This window comes from Aythya ferina (assembly GCF_964211825.1).
Source record: "Aythya ferina genome assembly, chromosome: 3".
Lineage (NCBI taxonomy): Eukaryota > Metazoa > Chordata > Aves > Anseriformes > Anatidae > Aythya > Aythya ferina.
The window spans coordinates 31,383,076-31,407,544 of NC_140298.1; the positions used below are offsets into that span (position 1 = coordinate 31,383,076).

At 42.1% G+C, this 24,469-nt stretch overlaps 1 protein-coding gene across 2 annotated transcripts in view; it reads left to right on the forward strand.

Annotated features, from left to right (window-relative positions):
• Nucleotides 1–10,712: 10,712 nt before the first annotated feature.
• CRIM1 (cysteine rich transmembrane BMP regulator 1) overlaps nucleotides 10,713–24,469 on the forward strand; it is a 182,003-nt gene continuing 168,246 nt past the window's right edge. For both annotated transcript variants that reach the window (XM_084513536.1, XM_084513537.1), the window contains exon 1: nucleotides 10,713–11,450. In XM_084513536.1, the coding sequence (XP_084369662.1) occupies nucleotides 11,087–11,450 (364 nt within the window). In that variant the 5' untranslated portion in view covers nucleotides 10,713–11,086. The remainder of the gene's footprint in view (nucleotides 11,451–24,469) is intronic.

The window sequence follows — 24,469 nt, forward strand, 5'->3', positions numbered from 1 at the left end:
TAGATTTAGAATGAAAGTAAGCAGTACAGCCTTGTATTTCTGTGACTAGAAAAAGCCAATTCTATGAGAAAGCCAGATGTGGATTTTTCTATTAAAAACATGTTCATCAGAAATCCGTAGTTAAACCAATACTGCTTTTGTCACTGTCAAGCTTTAAATCTCACTTATTAAAAATTGCATTGAAGTAGCAAAAAGACAAAGTACGGAATATAAACTAAGATGTGTATTTGAATTATTCATGGTGATGTGGAAAAAATAATTGATACAGAGAGAATAATAAATGTCCAAGGAGTATTCCTTTTGATAATTTTCACTTTTCTTTGCCTATTTTGTAAAAAGGGGGGGGAAAAAAATCTAAATTACTTCAAGTCCTTTCCTGAACCAACACATTTTCTCTTTGTTGTATGTTTCTCTACTCAGCCAGAGATCTCTACTGAACCCAGAGATATCAGTGACAAATCTGCCCTGGCTTATCCATTAATACAAAGAAAAGCAAAACAAAAGAAAAAGACTTTCCTAATACCCTAGAAACTTGGAGAGATGATTTTCTACACTAGGAGGAAAAATACCAGCTTTCACTACTTCTAGCTGCTATCTAAAATACCCATGTACCTCATACCCTTTTATGACAAAAACAAAAACTCCAGTATTGAAGAGCTATTTAAGACTAACTCTTGCCATTTAGATACAGTTAGGAAAGGTCTACTGATATGTTTTGATATGTTTGCGAATGATAAGTATTAAGTAGATATACAACTCACTAGAGAATTTTCTACCAAATCACAGAGTTTTATAACTGCTTTGCAATGAGCTTGGCAGTACCCCAACAATCTATGTAACACTGGGGGAAGGAAGGGGTGGGTATTTAAAATTATTATTTGGAAGGTAAATATTTAACTCTGCCACAGAATTTACAATGATTGCATTGTCCAAACTTTAAGAATGTACTTTAAAGCTGATCACCCATCAGCCAAGGTTGATCACCCATCACCACCAAACCATAGTGAGAGCCACCAGATAAACTTCTCAGTTATTTGTTGCACATTTTCCTTTCAAATTGAGCACTATGCGTATGCATGTACCACTGCCTTCATCTCAGAGAAGTTCCAGTTTGTGGCAGCCCTCACCTGAAGAGTCTGGCTTTTCAGCAGGCATTATAAAAATTCAGGCTGTCAGCTCTGGAGGTCACTAGCAGGCATAACAATTGCAACAACTTCAACTAAAATGAAAAACTCAGCAGAACTCAGGAAAAATGTCTTTGTGAATTTATGGAAGGGGGATGTGTTGATTAGTTGATACTGTACATTAGAAGCATACCTGACCATTATCAAAGTTAGATAAATCACAGTGGGAGCTTCAAGCTGGGGTTTATACTCTTTTTCAATTTCTGTGGTGAATGGAAGTATAAATGTTGTGAAGTACTACAGCTCATTATTCATAGCACTGTAGATAGTATAAAGAAGAAAGGAATGCATAAGCCTTTTTTATTCTTAATCTCTTAATTTTATTTCTTTAGATTCTCCAGATAAGGTGTTTTCTGATTCAACAGCAACAGTTACTAAGTACAGCTTTGAGTGTAGCTTTCAGTGTAGGACTGTGAAGGCCTTCCTTTCTTACAACAAATTGAAAATATCAAGGATATTATGGTAAAAATTGTAGCAAATAACCAGCTGGACTTGAAATACTGCATACTGCATAATTGTCATTTTTTTAGCTTCAGCTACAGAACTGAAAATACATTCTCTTAAAAATAATAATAATGGTTGTGCCTTAAAATCATTATATTGAGAATGAAGACCTATAGAAATTCAAGAATTAAGGAAGAGTGCATCTGTATATTTTTGTATTCATTTTAATAGGTTCTCTATAAAACACCAGACTAAATTAAAAACTGATATGATTCCAATTTCATGACTTAAGCTGAATCAAGGAATACCCTTTCTTGTATGAAAGAAAATGAAAATGCTGTGAGTTAAGAGATAGGAAAATGTTATTAAGAAAGGAATTCACTGGGGGGTTGATCTGCAAAAGCCTATGTTGGATGACCAACATAGGAAGGTGGCTCAAGGTGCTTTTGCCCTTGCTTGAAATAAAAAATGATTCAGAAGGTGTAGGAAGGACCTGAAGTTTGATTACATCCTGCTTCCAGTTGTTCTCTCAACTCTCTCTCTCAAGTATGTCAGGGAAACTGTGAACAATTGTCCTCTTTCTGCTCACCTGTTTGTCTTTTTGAGAGAGCATCAGTGAGGAACTATTAATAACAGTGGTTTTACCCTACCAAAATATACTACACAGTGTAGGAGGACAACAGAACTGGAGCAGCACTCTAGTCTCAGCCTCATCAAGAGATCCATCTGAACGCTGAGAATAGCAGTTATAAAACTCAAGTCAAGATGGTGACAATGCTACACCTTCTGATGAAGGATTGTAGCTAAAACAGCACGTGAAAAGGCTGAACATGCCTTGTACCATATCCCAAGTGTTAGCTATTTGCTGTTTAGAAATCTAGCAATAAAAAATCACCTATAGAGCCAGATTAACTGCCTTGTAAAAAATACCTTTTTTGCTGCTAGTCTGCATTGCTTGAAGTGGTGAGCTTCTTTCTCCTTATAAGTAAGAATTTCTCCTTACTTAGTAAGACTTTCTCCTTACTAAGAGAATTCTAACAGCTTCACTGCCATGAAATAATAGGAGCCCAATAGCAGAGTTTCTCATCGTAAAGATTGTCTTGTAAGATTTGATCAGCCCTTTTCTCAAATTAGTTACCCAAACTCTGTTACTTTTTTCTGAAGAAAAAAAAATATCTTTATAATAAAAATGCAAAAAGGCAAAAACGTGTCAGTCAAAGAAGCACGCAAGAGAACACAATAATTATATGAAACCTTAGAAAGTACTTTTGATAAACTCACCATCATCAGCTAAAGTATGCTAAAAATCTGTCTATTCAACCTAGAGCCCAGTTAAACTGGGGGGCAGGTTACAAAAGGCTGAAATGAGCTGTGAAGGAAAGAAGAGAGTAGTTATTTCTTTCACAAAAACCCATAAGTAAAGATTTTCCTAGAACGGGAGATGTGCTTCAGCTGAAAAGCAATGATGACCTGAAGATTTCATGGGAGGACAACTCTTTTACCTTAAAGGGGGTGATTTAGGCAGTTGACTTTAATCCCCTGTTAGCAAAGACCAAAGGTCTGGAGAATAATACTGATGATGTCATGTGTCTTATTGCTAGGAAGTGAGAGAACTGAAAATGTCTAGGAAACTGCCAATATCTGACAAGTTCCTACTGATGGTAGGAAGCTGTTCCACACAGTTATATCCATCCCATCTTTTCCCTGGACTGAGAAAACTTCACTGTCCAGCTCCTCTCTATTGGTCCATTCAAATCAAACCAGCCTCCTTTCTTCTTACTGCTAAGACTTCTCTGCTGTTCAGGGCTTGTTTCCTTGCACCACTATTTTCTCAGCATTATCTGAAATGATGAGTTTGTGAGGCAGAAATGCTTTAAGAGGCAGGAGATGCTGTGTTCCTTTTCTAACTATGTTGCTGCCCTTTTTATAAGCAAGTCATTTTACCTTCTGGCTTTTTTCCTTAACTCTACCTGTGTCCCTTATATTATGATTCCCAGTTCAAACTTGAGAAGGTGAATGGTGTTCGAAACATTGGGCATGCATCAACATCCATTTGCTTCTTTCAAGCAACCTGGACCAGGAAATCTACTGAATATGTCTTCCTGCATACTGAAAGAAAGGGAATGTGATCTTGCATGATATTGAGCATCTTCTGATATAGGCTGAGTGCACTAACATTTGCTGAAGCCTACACAGAATTCAGACTGGCAAAGTCTCTCAGTCTAGTTAGCAATTTAAAAGACAAGTCACCATATTTCTAATAATTTAAAGAATAATGACAAAAGCTAGAGAATAATTCTTGTTAATATATTGAAATCAGCCAAGGGAGGCTAACTATTATCACAACACAAAAAAGGAAATACTAAAAGGAAACAAGGATGGAAGGAGTAAGGTCTAGTTGATCTTGAAATAATATCTTTACCCAGTTTTTGCCCAAAGATGTTATAAAAAATAATGCAGACCAAACAATTTGTATAAATGCTGATTTATACTAATCTTTTTCTCTCACTGTAAGCACACCACAGTAACTCTAGACATATGGGCTTTGCAAATGGTATCCAAGCTGTGCGTAGTTCTAACCGATCTGTTAAGAAACTGAACAATTAGACTATTTGCTATCCATGAAGAGAAATAAAGAAGTTCAGACAATTTACAGAAATACTGTTTTAATTTGGGAAAATGTCTCTGCTTTATTCTCATAAGCAATGCTAGTTTCCCAAGATGGACAAACCAGGAAAATCTGATTTCGTCAACACACGTGGTAGATATCAGAAGCCAAACTTCTTAATTTGTTATACATAAAGTTGTAATAACCAGAAGAGCCTTTGACTTTGTCCTAAACATTTTTGCTAACCCACATCATCATCCAAAGAAACCGAGAAGGTGATTAGAGACACGCATGGAAGCAAGTCAGTAGGGATTGGTGGTTTTATGGCCAGTTACATTTATCAGCATTAAAATCTAGAAAGTGTTAGGAAAAACACTGGAAATACTCTGTGATTTCTTGGAGTGCAAGCTTTATCCAGCTTTAATAAAGACATCAAAAATAGTATTAATTTGCTAAATACGTAAAGGGCCAGGTTGAGATTGTCTTAATAACCACAGGCTTACATGAGTTCAGACAGTCAGAACGTAGCCAGAATATGAAATGCTGCCTGAAAGAGTTATAGAAAATAATGTCAGGAAACTCACAGGGCTTTATATGGCCCCCTTGCCATACAGCAGGATCAGCTAGAGTTGCCTCCCAATTAACTGCTGATGACTTCTCTGGGTTATGGATTAAGCATGTTGCAAGAGCATAGGGACCTGGATGGAGCATACCCACTGGGGTAGGGCTGGCTCAGGGGTCCCTGCCTCTCCAGCCAGCTGTGTCACCAACCTACTCTATTCTCCGTTATGTTCTCATTGTGTGTTCCCACTTGCATACATTTTGCCTATGGGTACTTTTTTTTTTTTTTTCAGGATACTCTTGATAATCAAGAGCTGACTAGGCCCGCACATATAAATGTATTGATGAAGTAAAATTTCTCTAACACAGAAGGTATATATTTGTAGATATTTTATAGATATAATCCTCTTAGGAAAAGAGAAATGTGAGATTGTCATTAATTGTGTTATTAAAAAACATTTTAAAGTTGTTCCTGGAAAAAAAAAAAAAAAAATCAATTTATATAGTGTTCTCTGAATAAGTCTGTAATTCATTCATAATTTGACATTTTTGCCTTGTAGCATTTGTCTTAAGCAAAACAAAAGACAAGCCATTTTGTCCCTGTTTGAATTGGTTATAGATGCCAGGTCAAATTTTGAAGAGTTTGAAGCTCAGTCAAGTTTTGATGAATTTGAGCAGAAATAAAGAGTATTACTGCTGGGGCCTGACTTACCTTGATAAGCAGCTACCCATCAGCTTAGTCCTGCTAACTTTAGCCTCTCATGCTTTTCCTTCAATAGCTCAAAACCATGTTTGAGAAAAAATACCTTGCCTAGAGACTCTGTGAAGATAATTTCCTTTGGACATATTGAGCTGGGGAATTAGCTATGATAGCTTCTAGATACATCAAGTGTATCCCTTATGCTATCTGATTTTATCTATTTTATATTGTAGATATCGATACCAAGCAGATTGCAGTGAAATAAACACAGAATTTTCAGTTTTATATTTTAACATTTAAAATCTTATCAGTTATCAGTATGCAGCATTATGAAAATGGATGTAGATGATGATCTAATCCACCTACCTTTCTGGTGGCCAGATTTTCGGTAACAAAAATGTACATATTTTCTAGACTGACATACCCATTTAAAATACTTCTACTTTTCTTTCGTAAACTGACAGCAAATTGTCTTTCTGTGCTAACTGTGCTTATTTGTTAAAAAGATTTTCTTCATGCTAAAGAAGCTAGAACCAACATGACCTTGAGGGTGATCAATTTAAATACAAAATTGCATTTTTAGACACAACAGTTATTTCTCCTGAAAGCCTCCTGGTAGCAAGCCTTAAACAGGTATTGACTTCCTAGTTCTTTAACCTTGCAATTTGTAAGATACATATTATAAAATGCTTAGATCCAAGCAAATCCTTAACTTGAATGTGTAATGATTTCAGTGATTTAAGTGCAACGTGAAGAACTGCATCCACAGATGGCCAATCCTATTCATTTATAGCTTATTTGTTTGCCATTTTTATTAATTTATAGCTTCTGCTTGTTAAAAAAAACATGTAGAAATAAATTAGTCATGCAATTGCATTTTCAAATTCCTTATGCGGTTGATTTTGGGTCCATTAAAAAAGCAGGTCCTTTTACTTGTATGTTCTCTATGAGCAGTCCCAGATGTATTAGAAAAATCTGCAAATGCTTCTGTCTGTCAGTTATTCCGGACTTACATATTGAACCACTGAGCTGTCCCAAGCTAGGAATTCAACTGAAAGGAAAGATTTATGGGACTGAAAAAACAACAGAGACTACCTGGTGGGATATATATTTATTGGGAACTGGTTCAAAACAATTCTTAAAAAGATTGTTTCTATTAAAATGAATTCTCATATTCAGTTTTCCAATTTCACAGTATTTTCCATTTAAAGGTTTGGAAACACCTTGCAGCTACTACTAAAATAAGTCTATGATATCTCTGTGAAGAAGAGAGAAATTATTCTCATGTGGTTCAGACTGATTCAGCACTGCTTGTAATAGTGACAGGTTTCATCTTGATTCTTTTTTTTTTCTGCGAGTAGAGATTGCTCATGTGTATAACCTGTTTACCGAAAAGTTTATACCTAGAGACTGCTGCAAAGGAGACACAAGTGATCTTAACTGACTAAATAATAAAGAGGAAATTTAATGTGCAACAAAGACACCATGAAGCACAGAAAAGAAACAAAATGTTAGCATAGAAAAAAAAATAAATTATAACCTTAGAATGAAAATCACCATTATTACAGAATTCAAATATACATAAGGAATTATTGGTGTATATCAACTTACTGAAAACAAACTTTGGAATCAGAATGAAGACATTCTGATATTTTGCTTCTTGTTAGGAAAAAAAAAAAAAAAAAAAAAAAGTTTTAATTTTTGGTACTATAGATATTATTTTTTCCTGTGTCAAGAAAATGCAATGTGTATTTCAGTTGTGGTTATTGTGACTATTAGACCTATCAGGAGGTTTATGCCAAACATCTATATTTCACACAGGGATATTCACCAGTAGTGAGAGGAGCGAGGGGCGGAGGAGTTAGTGAAGGAGGTAGTAGCTTTCTCATTAGCAGTGCCTGGTTTTGTAAAAGCTCCAATTACATGACGACCAAGCATGCTCTACTGTTCTGCTCCTATTAGTGCTGCAACTTCATCCAGCCTAGATGTGGCTTCAATACAACACTAACATTACAGGAAAACAAGCCCAGGAAAATTTAGCTGCTACAGCCTGTTTATCAGAATGCTTTTCATCCTCCCACAGTTGAATTTTGCAGTATTTACTAAACTGTTTCTAGGGAAAATTAGGAGCTGGATCTCACTTCAGTAGCTGAATCTACTTACTCTTAAGTGATTTGGATCTTAGGATCTAAATCCCTTAGTAAATCAAGAGGCAGTAAATCCAGTCAATTTCCCTGTAAAAATCCTTCACTGTTTCTTGCTGGGGAAAACAGTGAAATTCACCTTCCCAGTAAAGTCATCAAATATCAGATTTGCTGATTTCCAAGGAGTACCTCATTGTCCCTATGGACTCCTCTCAGGTTTGGGACAAGAGCCTTCTCTACCTTTCCTGCTGAAGCTGTGCCACTGTGCAATGAAATATTTAGTGGGGCCAGAAAAGGGAAATACGAGTATGTGCATGAGTAGTTTATGACTTGCACCAAAAGGACAAGGCCTGAGAAGACAAGAACCCTACATTTTATACTTGTAGCATAAATATTTCTGCATTTTGTTCCCTTACATGAAGCTATTATGGGGTAAACAGCCTATGACGCAGGGCTCTAATCTTGCTCACAGCTGAAGCCTCTCTCTGTTGGCACTCAGCTCAAAAGTTTGCTCTCTTTTTCTCAGGGCCCTACAACTTTCTTATCTGAGCTGTTCCTAGCTTTCCTCTTCATCTGGTTTTGTACTGCTTCTAGCACTTCTTTGTTCCCACACATGCAAAGATGTAGTAGGTCCTATGAATTCTTTGTGCCTCAAATATAACACACATCAGTACAGTACAGGACTGGTAGGTCAGGCATGTCTGGGAAATATTGAACCTATTGCACACAGGTCCTGGAAAAAATACCTACATGTTTTTCATAGGCCAGTTGATTTTTCCACACAGAAGTATTACCATTCTGTAATCAGATCACTTTTCATCATTTGATAAACTAAGAACTTTGAATTAAATTCTTTGTTAGTTATTGTATCGTGCATCCTCTCCAGCACTGAAATCATTTTTGTAACTCCTGTCTGCACAGACTTAGATTCGTGAATAGTATTTAAAAAATATAGCCACAGGAAATGTATGCCTCATTCTAAAACCAATCTCAGCAAAGCTACATACTGAAGGTATGTTTTTACATACTGCTCTTACCCAAATCACAGAGGGTTGGTTTTTGTTTGTTTGTTTTTTTTTTTTTTTTTTTTTTTTTTTTTTTTTTTTTTGGTGGAAACTTCTGGTGAATCAAAAGTACTCTGACCCCTGCAGGTGCTTTGGGAGATTGATGTGAGTGTCCTGAGGCTGACAGACCAGAATTTTTGAAGAAACATTTTACAAAACGTCTTGCTCGGTGCATTGATATGCCCAGGAGTATCACCAGTTTGCCATGATGTTCAGAGCCTGAGTGCTTGGCTTGCTAATACGACCTCCAGTGCTCTCCTGTCTTACTGCTTTACAGAACACAGCAATGAACCGTGTTGTGTTTTGTTTCCTCTCAAATGGATTCGCTGGATTTGTTTATACCAAAACATGGGGCCTTTAATGAGATCACCTTATCATTTGCTTTCCAACTCTGTTTGAAAATATTGTATTGTATTAGTTCAAATGCTGATGCCTGGTAGATGGTTGCTTCTCATTGTCCATTACTTTTTGAGATATGTCAGCTAAATGGCCCTAATCCATGTAGTGCATGCTGTATGGGCGGCATTTCATCACAATAATGTTGTACTGAAAAACACAGACCAAGACAAGTGCCTTGCAAGCTACTGGGGCGAATTTAAACATTTGTAGCTCTTGAAAAATAAACTTTTGAAACTTAGTTTAAATTCTGAATGGATCCGAATACAGTCAGCCATTCTGATATGATGAAGACGTCATTATTTTTAATAGAGAAAACGCTTTATTTTTCACCGTCGGGTTACACAGCTGCACTGTTTCCATTAGAAAAGGGCCTATGATGGTGATGAGGAACCTTTGCTACAAAGAGACACTTCGGCTGGAATGCATGAGGGTGATTTACAGGGCTTTTTCCGCAGCAAAAAAGATACACCGTTGCTGACAAAGCTTTACTGTAGCGCTCCTGTTGCTGGCAGCAAGTTGCCTTTTACCTTGCCCCCACGGAGCAGATCTCCCATGGACACCACAAGTGGCCCTTTCTCAGAGAGTGGGCGTTTGGGGGAACCGTGCGAGCCATGCCTTGGCACCCTCCTGAATCACCTAGATTAAGTTTCCAGAGCCTCCCTCCTAAAATCTCCCTCATCGCTGGCACCCGTGCGGGCAACCGACGGCTCCCCGGGCTCGGCGCTGCGCAGCCGCCCTCGCCCCACCTGCCGAGCGAGCCGCTTCGTCCCCTCCATCCCCACAACTCCGTCACTCTCTGGCGGCGGAGCAAGCCTCCCGCACAGCCCTCAGGCCCCCCGGGCCGCCGCGGAGAGCCTGCCCTTCCCTCCCGGAGCCGCCGGCGGGGCTGCGGCGGGGGCAGCCTCTGGGCAGAAGCAGCGGCGGCTCCCTGCGTGCGGCGGGGCACGGAGCGCCTCCGCCTGCCGGCCCTGCGGGGGCGCCGCCGGCCGCGGGGAGCGCGGGACGCGGCCGCCGTGCGAGGGGCGGCGGGGAGCGGTCCGCAGAGCCCCGGCGCTGACGGAACGGGAAGGGAAGGGACGGGACGGGACGGGGCGGTGCGCGGGGGGCTCCCCGTCCCGCACCACTCACTTGGGGGAGGAGAAGGAGGAGGAGGAGGAGGAGGAGGAGGAGGAGGAGGAGGAGGAGGAGGAGGAGGAGGAGGAGAAAGGGGGGGGGTGCGGGGCCCCTCTCCGCCCACGGGGTCCCCCCGGGGTCCTGCCCGCCCGCCTCGCCCCGCTCGGAGTCCCGGGCGGGGGAGGGGAAGGGAGGGGAGGGGCGGGACGGGGGGAGGCGGCGGCCGCCGTGGGGCCCAGGCTGCTGCCGCCGCCCGCCTCGGCTGCGTCGCTCCCCGGCCCCGGGAGCTGGGGGGAGAGGGAGAGGGAGAGGAGGAGGAGGAGGAGGAGGAGGAGGAGGAGGAGGAGGAGGAGGAGGGCGGGGCCCGCCGGGCAGCTAGCCAATAGGAAGGCGCGGAGGGGCATCGGGGGCGGGGAGAGGGCGATCACCGCCCAATGGGGGAAGGGCAGAGGGCGCACTCGGAGCGGGGCGAGTCGCAGGCAGGAGGCGAGTCGGGGCTCGGGCGGCGAGCGGGGCGCAGCGCGGGGAGCGCGGCGGAGCACGGCACAGCGCAGCGCAACACCACCACTAGCAGCAGCACCAGCAGCAGCAGCGCCCAGGGGCTCGCGGGCGCCTGCCGCTCACCGGCCTTAGACGGGACCGCCGGGGCCGGGAGCCGCGGGACGGCCGAACCGACGGACGCCGCTTCCCGAAGGGGGCAGCGGGCGGAGCCGCCGCCGCCCGGCGCAGAAGTTTGGCTGAAGCGGCCGCCGCCGAGCGAGGAAACTTTCCTCGGGGGGCCGCAGGCGGGGGCGGCGGGAAGGAGCCGCGGCACGCTCGGGTCCGCCGCCCGGCGCGGGGGCTCCGGCGGGGCTCCCCCCGGCGCCGGGATGTACCTGGCAGCGGTCTCGGCGGGGAGGAGGCGCCCGGGCGGAGACGGCGGAGGTGGCGGCGGCTGGCACCTGGCGGCGGCGGGGTGGCTGCTGCTGCTGGCGCTGCTGCTGGGCGAGTCGGGGACGCGGGCGCTCGTCTGCCTGCCCTGCGACGAGTCCAAGTGCGAGGAGCCCAAGAGCTGCCCCGGCAGCATCGTCCTGGGCATCTGCGGCTGCTGCTTCATGTGCGCCCGGCAGCGCAACGAGAGCTGCGGGGGCGTCTACGGGCTGCACGGCGCCTGCGACCGGGGGCTGCGCTGTGTCATTCGCCCGCCGCTCAACGGCGACTCCATCACCGAGTACGAAGTGGGCGTCTGCGAAGGTGAGAGGCGGACGGAGACCCCCTTCCCCGGCCCTCCTCCCCCCGGTCCCCGGCTCCTCCGAGACCCCGACCCCCGGCGGCGGGACCCGAGGCGGGGCCGCCCCGCTCCGCCCGAGGTGGGGAGCCCGGGGTCGCCCCTCTCGGCTCCTGCTCCGCTCCTGCTTTGCTTTGCTCTGCCCGCCCGCCGCCGCCAGTGCGGCTTTCGGGCCCTTCTGCCCGACAGACTGCTGAAAAGTTTTTTTTACCCTTTAGTTTAGTAGCTTAAGCTAACGTCGAGTGCTCCCAGTTTTATCCCCTCCTTAGTAGCTCGCTGGCTCCTCGGTAGCTTGCGTCAAGCCGGCCAGCTACTGATCCCCTGCTCGGGTTGCTCGATAAGAGAGGACCTGGCAGCGGCTTGCCAGATTGAGATCAGGGGAGGTCAGTGCTGCACGCATGATGTCTGTTCCGGATTCCTCCTCTGTAAGGAAACACAAAGGCTGATCATCTGTTGTGAAGTTTTCCTTCCTGTTCCTGTCACTTAATATCTGCCCGCCCGCACACGCTGGATGCACGATAAGGCAGGCTGGCTTTTCCCTGCTCTCACAGCAAGAAGGATCCCTAGGGCCCGGCTCTTCCCCAAGTCTCCCCGGCTGCTCTCCCGCTGCTTGCGAGGTGATGAGCGAGCACGGAGTGCGAGAGAAGTTTGTTCACACCCCCTCTTCAAATTGTGCGTCTATTGGAGTACTTAAAATTTCTTCTCTGCTATTTTACAAAAGGCCATGGAGAAGTCTTTTAGTCTCCCTTGTTTTGCCCTGTCCCTCCAGCTCTCTCTTCCCCCAAGTCGAAGGAAAACATGGCGCTGTAAAGAGATTACAAATAACCAGTAGTTTGGGATATGTATAAATGTATGTGAGACTTAGAGTGCAAGCTTCGACAATTCTGGAAAATAAGAGCAAGGCTTGCTCCTCTCGGCGGGTAGAGGGCAGTAGAAAGTCCAGAAAGCTGTTGAGACAGCATCTGTCCAAAAACTTGCATTTAAAATGATATACTGTTTTGAGAGAACTAAAACTGATCCTTTTTAGTGATCATCTGACCTTTATTCTGGTACAGGTTATTATCTGAAGCTCCGTTCACCTTGCTCACAAGTGAATTGTATCAAGCCAGGGTATCCTATCTGTAGCTGTCACTTGGATAGGGCTGGCTTCAGGGTTAAAAGCTCCGTTAAAGAATTAAATATGGCTCTGAACTGCTTTGAAGACCTTCGTTGAGTCTGTGAGGCTGATTGTGTATGTTGCTGTAGACTTTTTTTTTCTTTTTTTTTTTGACGTGTTGGTAAAGTTATATTTAAATGAAAAGTTCAGGTATATAGAGAAAAGGTTCTTCAAAAAACCTACCTTGTTTTGGATGAATTTCTCTTTTCACATGTTTTTAAGCAAAAGACTGTCTTAAATGGGTTGTGTTTTTTTTCCCCTCCCTTGGTTAAAGGAAATAAAAGCCTACAGTCATTAACTGTCTCAATGTTCCAGCTCCCTTACTGTATCGCAGTACGGACGTCTCTGGCAGTTTAGGAGTATTTCATTCCTTTGAAGTGATGCAATCTGTACGTTGCTGTAGTTCAACTCGTAACACGTCCCATCTACTGTTGAAAATAGTATGAAGCATTTGTTGGCAAGACCGCGTTTCAATTAGTGTTGTGGTTAGAAACTAGTTCCAGCTGTCCCTATAGGAATAGTCGGGGAGATAACTTATCTATTTAATTTTCATTCTCGTAAATGAAAAGCAACTGAGCTGAACTGTCAGCCTAATAAATAGTACTGGAATACCTATTAGTGAATAGTCAGGAAACTGCCTCTTTCCAAGCAACAAAAACAACTGTGTTGTTCTTTATGGCGTGTATTGTGTATGAGGCTTCACAGCGAGGGGAGGACTTAATGTACTACCTCCCTTCGCTGAAATAAGGCTGACTATCCCTGTGTTTTTAATTGCTGTGACCAATTGACAGTTGTGCAGTTTACATGCACGTGTGAAACAGAATGGGATGGTGATATGTGAGGTATCAGTAATACTAAGCAGTGTTTTTCCTTTATCTCTTAAAAAAAAAAAAAAAAAAAAAAAAAAAAAAAAAACGAAGACTGCTTTTCTCTTAATCCTGTCTTTTGGGAGTGTAAGCCCTATGGTACCTACCCCAGTTCAGGGAGGAAGAAATTAAAGTGATTTGCGGAACTGTGTGAGTAGAAACTGATGGGTTTTACTCTCCTTCCCGTCTCTAGCCTTCTATTTCAATGCAATTTTTTACACTGAAATGACCCCTACTGGCTACAGTTATAAGCATTATTTTTTCTTAATTTTTAATCTTGGGTGTGATGCTCTAGCGTAGTTTAGCATATCAATGCATATTTCGCTACAGAAAACTCAAAGCTGTAATTACACCCGGTAAAAATATTTGCATGTTAATTTGGTATTAGTATTAAATATGGCGAGTGCATTAACATTCTTAAGTGAGCTGTGTGATGTCTGATGGAGAAGTTTCCATGGAACCTGCCACTGATGGCCACTGTTTCTGAAACTAGAAGTAATTGATTTTTATTTTTTTAAAATCGTCACTTACTGATGAAATTTGTTACTATTTCTAGGTTCTTTTCTTCACCCATTTAAGGCCTGAAGAAATTCCCTAGTCACCTTCCCATGTTAACTGTTCAGGCCTTCATGCGGTTCTAAGGCTTAATTTGTGGCATTATCGTGATGTCTACAGATGCCCTTCCTGCATTTATTTTACACTTCTGTAGTTGTATTCTTGGTAAAGTTTTCTTAGGTCAGTTTTTCCAGGCACAGCTGCGTACTTCTTCTGAAAGCAACCTTGAGAGACTTTGAACACCTCCAGCCTCTTTTGACTTTGCAGGGGAGCTGTTGGATTGGATCGATGAGGTGTCGAGAGCATAGAGCTGGCTAAGAGCCAAATGCTCTTAGCGTTGAGAAACTGTGAGCTCAAAGCAGGGACCACTCTTGCTGTCTGCCTTTGGGGGTGGACCTGGAGCCACCTCCTAATTAGCCGAGAGTTCCCTGGGAGGGCCTTGGCCTTGGCTTCAGCAGTTGTCTGGCTGTGCAGAGCTCCTTCTTTCTGGGGAATAAGAAAGCTTTGGGAAATCTCTGATGTAGGAGTTTGGTTTTGAAGGCATTTCTTGTGATGACTCTTCTCTCATCTAAGTTTTGACACTTCCACAATTTCTGGTGCTCTTGGAAGAAGAGGCCTTGATTGCTTTGCTAAGCTGCTCTAAGGCATAACAGCAGCATATGAAATAACACTGAAAATGAGCTGGAATTACTTTATTTTTAACTGTGTAATAAAAGCATGGCTTAAGTTTTTATGATACACTTGAAATGAGAAGTTAACAAAACTGCTAGTTTTACTGTGGTCTTACGTTCCCTTTAAGACCATACTTCCATACGAGCTAGCCCCTAGGTATCTGCTGTAAAACATATTTGCTCCAGTAGCTTACTGATAGCATGGAGCAGAGAGGGCTTGTTTGTTTTATTTTGGGGGTGTGTACAGTTACTGCTGTTTTCTTTTTGCTACTGTAGGCAATTTAAGGCTTGTCGCAAATACTTGAGGCTTGGCTGCCTAGTGCATAGCTTCTGAGCAGGGGTTCAGAAGCTGCTGTCACTGATTTTAGGCAAGCATTGAGACATATGCAAGTTCTTCCCGTAGGAAGATGGTAGACATTTTCCCTCCTGTGCCTTGTCCTGGTCTGTTTCACATATCTACAGCTCTTTGGGAGCATTATTGTCCATTTGATCCCTTTCTGGGAGAAGAGGGAAGCTTTGGTGTCTTGGGCACCCCTCACATTTGAGCTTACAGTGGACTACAGTTTCCTCCCCTAGAAACCTGTGATAGAGAATTTTATAGGTAATGAGAAGCTGATGAGAAGATAGTCTTGAAAATGTTTCTTCTTGTGTTGGTGGTTTTGTTTTATCCCAAAACGGGGAGAAGGGGAGCTAAGCTTCTTTTATTTGAGCATTAATTTCACAAATGCAAATGGAGTTCTGCCTCTGTTTTTGTCCAGTAAGAGTGGCTTGCTAATATTTGTCTAACACCAGGAGGGCTGTTACTTGTAACTTGTGTAGCTGGTACCCTTGGAAGAACCTTGTTTTCAGTCCTGTGCTCCGTATCTAATGGGGGCAGTGAACACAGCCAGGAACATAATACTCTGTTTCCATATGACTTCCATACAACATGCTTGGCTTCTTGTGTTGCAGTCCAGACCCCTAAACATCACCTGACTGTTTGCTTTGAGTACAAGTTACTTAAGTTTGGGATATTTAGAAGCTGTATATGAGTACCCTGGTTGTTTATATACATTTGATTGAAACAGTGTTGCCCAGGTTTCTTACCTCTTTTTGTTGTTGTTTAACTTTGTTACACAATGAATGGCTGGGGAAATACCCATATAGTCCCTGATGCTTGTGTGCCTGCAGAGAACTTCTTCCACTAACTTCATGTCAAAACAGATCTAATTGGGGACTTAAGTGGTGCACGGGATGATTGTTGGCATGAAGACAGACAAAACACAAGGTTCAAAGGCTGTCAGTAACCCAGGCTCTGGTTGGGGGGAGAATGACACTTATAATTTCTTCGATACCATGAATAATTTAATAAAAATTATTGAACATATGTGGCTGGAATTAGTGGTAGTTCCCTGATATCAGTTTCTGATGTGCCAGTCTTAGCCATACTTAACAGTCCCCTCTCCTCAGTCCCCAGAAAATGCTTATGTAGGCACATACTGACTTCTTATATAAAGACTGGGTAACTTACAAGCTGTTTGTACTCTGGTTTGTGTCCATACTGAAATCTCAACATCAGTAAGAACACGTAATGCTGAGTGTGTCATGGAATTTGAATCAGGTCAGGTGCTTTTTTGACTTGGAAATCATTTCCTCTCTGTTTCTGAGCATTGTTTCAATTTTAGGAATTGCTTGGTTTCTGTATTTCAACAAAAATGAAACGGAGAAGCCCAACTGATATGTGGAAGGATATTGATACAGGAATTGGCAGACTTCTGCTGTTTTGTATCAGCACAGTTAGTTTAAAACTAGAAATCTTTCAGTGGATAGACTGAATGGCTAAATCTCTTAACTTCTGCTGGGAGGAATGTTCTTTTTATTGTTTTTTTGTTTTTTTTTTTTTTTTTTCTTGTTTGTTTGAGATGAAATGGCTTCAAAAAATTAAAACATTTGACCCTACTTCAAGCATCCTCTGGTGATTAATGTTTTTTGTCCTTTAGAAGATGGTTGTTTCTTCAGCTTCCCCCAAATCATTCTTCTTATAAAGATTATTTAAAAAAAAAAAAAAAAAAAAAAAAAAAACTTCAAATTCACTAGATAGTTTGGCCGGAGCTAGTAGAATGATTACTTGTAATTTCTGTAACCCCAGGCATGTTTGCTTCTTTAAGTACCCTGTAGCTGATGCAAGAACACTCTCATAATTTAACTTCTCACATAGCGTTTAGTCAACCAAAATGCCATTTGACTGACAGGCATATTTTGCAATAATTACTCCATTAATATGGTTCCAAAATGCCTGCCTCTTCCCATCCTTTCCTTGCCCGCCACCCCCTCCCTCCCCCAAGTATTCTTAATCTCCATGAATAAAGTTTATAGCGTCTTGCAGGAAGGACCACATGTTTCTCTGTTTTAATGGATTAAATGCATTGTAGAAATGACCTATTAAATGTCTCATGACTTGCAAACTGCTTTCATTTGAGAATCCGTTTAATCCACAGAAAACATAAACATGGTAATGGTGAGTTCACAGTTTTGCCCGAGATGTCATGTGACAGCAATTGTACAGCCTGGCTGAATTACATTTTAACTCTGTCTTTTGGTATATATGTATATATAATCTGGAAGATGACTAATACTGACAGAAAGCTTGTATGTATGGAGAAACTTACCAATATAAACTAAGATGTAAAGATAACTTTGTATAAAGGCTATCTAGATTAAATTCCACATAAGCATACGGATGATTAAAAGATGGTCCCTGAGGGAATTATCTAAACAGACTAGTTTTGCCATGTTTGGAGGATGCAAGCCTTTAGCAATGGATTAAGATGAATGGAAGCAGTTCACGCCTTTACCAGAGGCAATATTCAGTCTCCAGCAGCTTTCACTGGTTATGCTGGGTACTTGTGAATCTGCAGATCATGTTAACTCTGTGTAGGTCATGAGGGTGTTGATCTTATAGTCAGAAAGCAAACAGGAAAGCATAGGGTTGAGGACAGGAAGAAAAGCACTGACTCATAGGCATGCACCCATTCCCATGTTGTTACTAACTTCTGAAATTTTGTGTCTTTGTATTACTGGCTACCTTGGCACTGATAGAATTTCTAATAGTTTTTTTAATTACCAAATGTAATGCTTCTGAATCTGGAAATGCCTGATCTGTTGGATCACTTGTTCTTGCAACTAATTAAACTTAGAAGTTGTGCTACAGCATATGCTGTCTTCTCTTCAGGCTTTCGTTTTTGTCTGCATCTCCTTCCAGGAAGGATGGATGTATGTGCATAGAGGTGTTTTTTCCCTCTCTGATAAGCTGTTGATAAAGAGCTGGGTGTCACTGAATGGCTGAAGTTAGAAGGGAGCTTGGGACCCCCTGCTCAAGCAGGGCCACCTGGAGCAGGTTGTCAAGGACCACGTCCAGGTGGCTTTTGAAGATCCCCAAAGAGGGAGGTTCCACAGCCTCCTTGGGCAACCCATCGCTTTGTCACCTGCACAGGAGAGAAGTGTTTCCTGGTGTTTAGATGGTACCTCCTGTGCTCCAGTGTGTGCCCATTGCCTCTCATACTGTCCCTGAGCACTACTGAAAAGAGCCTGGCTACTTGAGCGAGCAGAGTAGTCCCGGTGCTGCCTCAAAAGTGCTGAGCAAAAGGGAAGGATCCCCTCCCTCAGCCTGCTGGCAGCTCTCCTCCTCATGCAACTCAGGATACCGTTGCCCTTCCTTGCCACAAGGGCATGTTGCTGGCTCGTGGTCAACCTGCTGTCCTAGTAATTATCCTGGTGGTGTTACATGTGCTAACGTAAAATGTGCTGCTTTGATAGTATGAAGTGCCAAGCTGATGTCTTATCTCTAAATTGGTATTTAGAAAAAGAAAAAAACCCTTTTGATGCTAACTCTAAATTCAGGATATTCAGAGTTCTTTTGTAGTCTTCTCTGACTAAGTAATTGGATGCAAGCTTCTCACTTTTGTAATTCCCGTGAAACATTATGTAATTCTGGTGTTCAGTGATGCTGTGTTAATAACTGGGGGCAAAAGTGACAAAAGGCTTGGAATATCAGCTCGTTTCTAATAGCGTGGACTCTTCTGAGCACAGGCTGCTTTATTCATAGCATTGATCCAGAATTTGTCTTAGCAGACAACTGGAGAAAAAGTTTTGTCTTTGCTTTTGAAGAGCAATGTCAGCAAGCTGCCAGTTAGCTGCTTGTTTGCAATGAAGTCACAGCATATGGCTGCGCATGCCGGCTTTCGAGGTTTATGGGCAAGGTGTGCAACTTGAAAAACATTGGAACTTCAACCTCCTTTGGAAAATGGACATAAAGGTTTGGCCCTTTCCTGTGGCTTTACCAATACATTATTTTTTCAGTCGTTTTCTAGAGCTGAAGGAAAAATCTGCTAGGACAGCTGAAACATTGCTATCCATGCTCACCCTAATCAGAGGAGTACTGGCAGAGGCTCTGTCTGATAGATTAAGCCCTAGTACACTGTAGTGTTTTCAGTCAACTGTTTACAAACAAGTTGTAGTTCTGTCCATAAGACTAAAATAAATAATTTGCAGGTCTCTTTCTCAGGTACATAAATGTCTAGGAGTCAAATCTCACAGCTTTAATTCTTCATCATTTCAGGCCGTCTTTGGGGCAGAAGCTGATGGAAATATCAAAATTCAATCTTTTTTTTTTTTATTTTTTTTGGAGGGGGAGCACAAATAGTGAAGGTCTGTGGTTCTTTTTTTTTTTTTTTCTTTGCTTTTTAAAGCACAGGGTACCTGGAGGTCTGAAACATTGTAGGCACTACAGACAAGGGAAAAACTTAAAAACTAAAATAATTGGACAAATTGTATGCTTTACTTAACACTTCCATTTATTTATTTCCTTTCCTCATGGCTTCTGTGGAGTTTCTGATAACTGAGTGGAAAGCTGGTTTGCGTAAATACTTTCTGCATTCTTCAGGATGAAATAACTGCCTTGAGACACGTGGAGAGCTGCTGCAGTGAAAATCTTTTTCACTGTACTGGGGATTTGATCACTTGAGATACAAGTTCTAGTTCGAACAGGATAAAGCAGGCACTCACACTTGGGACAAGCCTTATGTGTATTGTGTTCCTGAACTGTCTGAATGTTGTCGTATGGTTTCTTTCTCTAGGTTTGGCCAGAAGTTTTATCGGGAACCTACAAAGCCCTTTTGTGCTAACACACATTCCACAGGAAGATTTGATCTTGAAAAGTAGGCCCTTCTAAAAGGTGGAAAAACTGCTTTATCATAAAACTGTTAGCTGTGTCTTACCACAGAATGGTGTCGGCTGTGGTCCCTGACTCATGATTTCATTGAAGGAACAAGCTGCGAGATGGGAGAGGACTGCCGCCAGTACATAAGCACAAATTCACTTCAAGGCTAGCCTTTCCTTCTGCTTTTCAAGGTTTGGGGCTGGGTTTCAAGCATTCTTTAGTGGTGATTAGTCACTTCTATTGTTCAGCTCCTCCAAAACATGAATTTCCTTTCCATCGTTCTTTTTTCCTGTTCAAAGTGAAGCCAAAGCCTACTGGCAAGAAGTATTTCCTTTTTTTATTTTATTTTAGAAAATCTGTAGAATGCTTTCAGAGCCTCATACCATCCTAATGAATACCACTGCTTGCAAATACTTCTGTGTAACAGTGTGCTGGAGTGATGGGGGCTCAGAACTTGGATCAGATTTGAAAGAGAAGCTTTTGGCATGTTCCCCCTCCTTTTCCCAGGGGACAGTCGATGTCTCAGGAAGGATCACATCTGTGTCTCTATGAAATGTGTTCGCTCTCTTTCAAATGCAGGTCTTAAAAGGATACAAGAAGTCTGTAAGATGTGACTCAGACTTACTTTTTCAGATTGGCAATGTGTCTGATGGTCTCCTTCTTCTTTCAGTGTTTTAAGAACTTACCCATTGTGCTTCAAAAAGGCAGAAATAGTTAAGTAACATGCTATGGTTAAATGTAAAGAATGTGAGTTCACTCGGTATGTGTAGTGCCCTACCCCTCCCTGATTGTAATTTAGGATTATTACAAATATAATGTTTTCGTGAGTTCTCAACAGTGTTGCTTTAGTGACAATTCTAGTGTGTAGATTGCTGTTCTGAGGTGGTGTGTTATCTTTATAAGCTGTAAAGGAGAACAGTATATGGCTTTCCAAATAATTGCTAACATTCAGTAAATGTCCAGAAAGGAAGAGGAGGAATGAAAGAGAAGATCCTGTAACAGCCAGAAGTAACTGAAACTTGAAGGGAGGGAAATCAAATGTTAAGGGAATGGAGAAGAAGCCTCTAAAAGGGTCTTTCCTTATATTTCTAATTGCAGCAGTTTCAAGATGTTCTTCCTCACATGTGGACAATGAATGCAGCTATAGTGAGCTACTGTGTACCTTAGAAACAAGGCTCCAAGTTAGTAGCTGCATATTTCTGGAAACAGATGTTAGTCTGAGCAGTATATTCTAGCTACTGACTCACTTGAACTTTATGATCTTACAGTTGATTAATTTTTTTCAAGTGTTTTTTTTTCACAGATTTCCTTCTGAATCTTCTAATTCTACCAACGCCAAGATGTGAGCCCTGTATCTGTATCGTGCACCATGATTCATACCACATTTGTCTGATAACAGCTCCTTGTCCTAAGGTCTACAAGCTCCTCAAGAATGAGGGCAGTCTTGTGGGGGAAAATATGAATAAACCTGTATTCTGCAAACAGGTGCTATGTTGCAGTGCTGTGAGCCCCTGTATGGAGGGTTTGGCATGGAAGAAGTCACGGAATACTGCTTGCTTATTCTTACTCAACTTGTTAATGCCTTAATTCTCCTCGCTACCATAGAAGCACACAAGACAGGACTTGGGAGTTCAGCGACCCAGAGCTGCACTTAGGTTGTTTGCTTTGCAGGAAGCAAATATAAGAATGATGGAAGAAAATAAAAAAGGTTTGGAATTAATGATTCCTCCCCTCCTATGGCTTCCTTATGTTATGAGAGCACTCTTGGAAGAATTCAAGATGTGTTATGTCCAAGACTTACTCTGGTCTGAGTAAACACAGAACTACAATGTCTGAAAAGAGTTTGCCTGAATGAGTTGGAAAGCATGAGGAACATGTAGATGGAAATGACCTGAAAGAGTGACTTTCAAGCTGTGGTTATCAGACTGCTTCAGGCCTTTGAACTGCCTTTAGGCATGTGTGTAAAAGATGGATGAGTGACTGTATAGCAGCAGTCCAGTGTAAACTTAATTGCTAAAAAGACTGGCCCACTTCCTTTTTTTTTTTTTTTTTTTTTTTTTTTTTTTCCTGCCCCTACCTGACCATGCCAGCACAATGAGGTGGTGGAAATTGCAGCTAAACTAAGATCAGTCTGGATGAAAAACAACCATTTACTTTTGGGCTGCTTTTCAGCTGGATTGTTTCTAAAGACTCAAGAATGTTAAACACTTGTTTTATTTTTTTTATTATTATTATTTTTTATTGTTATGTGTCTTAGAAGTCAGCTAGTGGACTGGATATACATACCAAGGCTTGAGAAACTCTTGGGTTTTGTTAACCCTGCTAGAGACTTAAACCAAGTGGAGAAGTAAAGCATTCACAAATGGTTGTATCTTAGTTTCTTCTTTCATATAATCCAGATTTTTGAGAGGTATGCATGAAAAGGAATTTGCAGAGGAGATTAAACAGAACTCAGGAAAATGCATGCAGCAGTCTAGGATTGTTCATGAATTGTCCCAGGATTTAAAATCATCAGCATGTACAGGTTTGGTTTCTTTGAATAGCCTGCAGGACACAATGACTTTGGAAATAGGGCCTAGGTTATGTGAATCATGGTGGGTAGACTATTCAAGATGTATTTTTGTATCAGTTGAAATACTGGTGACATGTGAAGGAAGAAGCATTCTGTGATGGACCACCATATGTCTGCATCAAACAGTATCAGATACTTTCACATCAGTAACTAAAGGTTTGAATCAAAGTGAGACACTGGATTCATCCCTTCTAGCTTATTCAAGTGTTTTCATATGGTTACACGTTTTTATTCTAAGTTTTGTTCTGCCTGTATTAGCGTGACTTGTGAGAGTTTACTTTAACTGGTAAACAAGGAATCATGCAACGGAACCTTTAAAAATCAATTAGGAAAAGGAGTCTTTAAACCTGTGTTAAAAATCACACTAGATTTACTAAACAAAAACTATCTTTCTTCTTTCTTTTCCTTACATGTTTGCTGCTTCATTGATGGGAATCATGTTTCTGAAATGTGTGAAAAGCAGTTTGGCAAAAGATCTCTGGGCTAGAGCTGGTTTTGCATTAATCCTATTTGAAAGCAACTTTTTAATATTTACTTGCAGTACCAAAAAATACCTTGGTTCAAGATTCATTATATCAGACAAGCTGTCTGCAAGTATTCCCGAGGGATTTCTCTTCTCTTCCATCATCTTAATTACTGTTGAGATTGCTTTTGAGGGGTGTGATATTGACTTAGGTACACCCGAGTACTGGGCCAAACACTGTGTGTCCTTTTCCACTCCCATCTGAAAATGATGGTGAGAGGTGGCAGATAAGATGTCAAACGATGTCTTGCAATGGAAAGCAGGCACTACTGTGGATAGTAATGGGGTGTGTGGTATGTCTGTGTCAAAGTATTCATCTGTGAGTAAGGCAGGGCTCTGCTTTCCACTCTAGGTGGGTCCCACCTCAACCTCACATGGGACAAGCAGCTCTTATTTGAGAGAAGCCCTGCTGCTTGCAGCTTCTGCTGATCTGTCAACCTCAAAAGTCCAGTGCCGAAATGCTGCAGGGTAAAAAAACAAACAAACAAACAAAAAAAAACCACAAATGCTGTCAATTGGAGCTCTGGAGGAAAAAAAAAAAAAAGTGTGCTGTCATCACGGTCTGTGTGCCCCGTCCATCTGCACTGAGCTTGTTTCCAGAGCCTGATGGGAGAGCACAGCTCCAGGAGCTGAGGGCTATTGCCCAGCCACACAGGTGAGGGTGGCTGTTCTCTTCTTTGGGTCTGGGCTGCAGACAGGGGCAGAGATCCTGTGCATCAGAAACAAGGAATGATTCTGCAAACAAATGGAGCCCGTCTGTTTCTTAAGACTGCTAAGGATCAAGCCGTGGTTCCTGTGGCTATGGAATTTGGCATGCTGAGTCTTAGAGCGCAGCTATTGCCACTTTTGTTCTTGTTGTTACGTGGGTTACTGCCGTGATTTGTAACATACACAGTGTCCAGGCTGTATTCCGGCTTCTCAAAAACAGGATGTATTATTGTTCTCAGAATTCTCAGGGAATTTTTTTCACTGTGCTTGCATGGCCTCCTAACCATGAAAGTGTCCCAAAAATTACTGAAGCTTCATCTTCCCTTGAAAGAATGTTAATAGTTTCTCTTCAGGAACTTCTCCACTTCCTTTGACTCTTATTGGTACAGTTGCTCTATGGGATGATGGGTCAACTTAATAAATAAATTACTTCCTGGGGTTAATGACTATTCTTCCTCTGCTATTTTTATGGAGTAAAACGGCCATAAGGTTCCCATGGAGGCTCCCTTCTTCATATCTAAAATTGCTTTTGTTGTTTATTCGGTGTTCTTGTCAGCAAGGTGCTCTGCTGACAGAAAACAAGCAGCTGGTTGCAGGGGAAGAAACATACCTGTGAGAGATGGCCTCTCCAGGTCACAAACTGGGCTTACCTTAACTGGTAAGCTCTTTCCAGGTGCTGTTTTTTTCTTCACCCAAACAGGGAAAACTGCAGATTAACTGATATACTGCATGTTTCC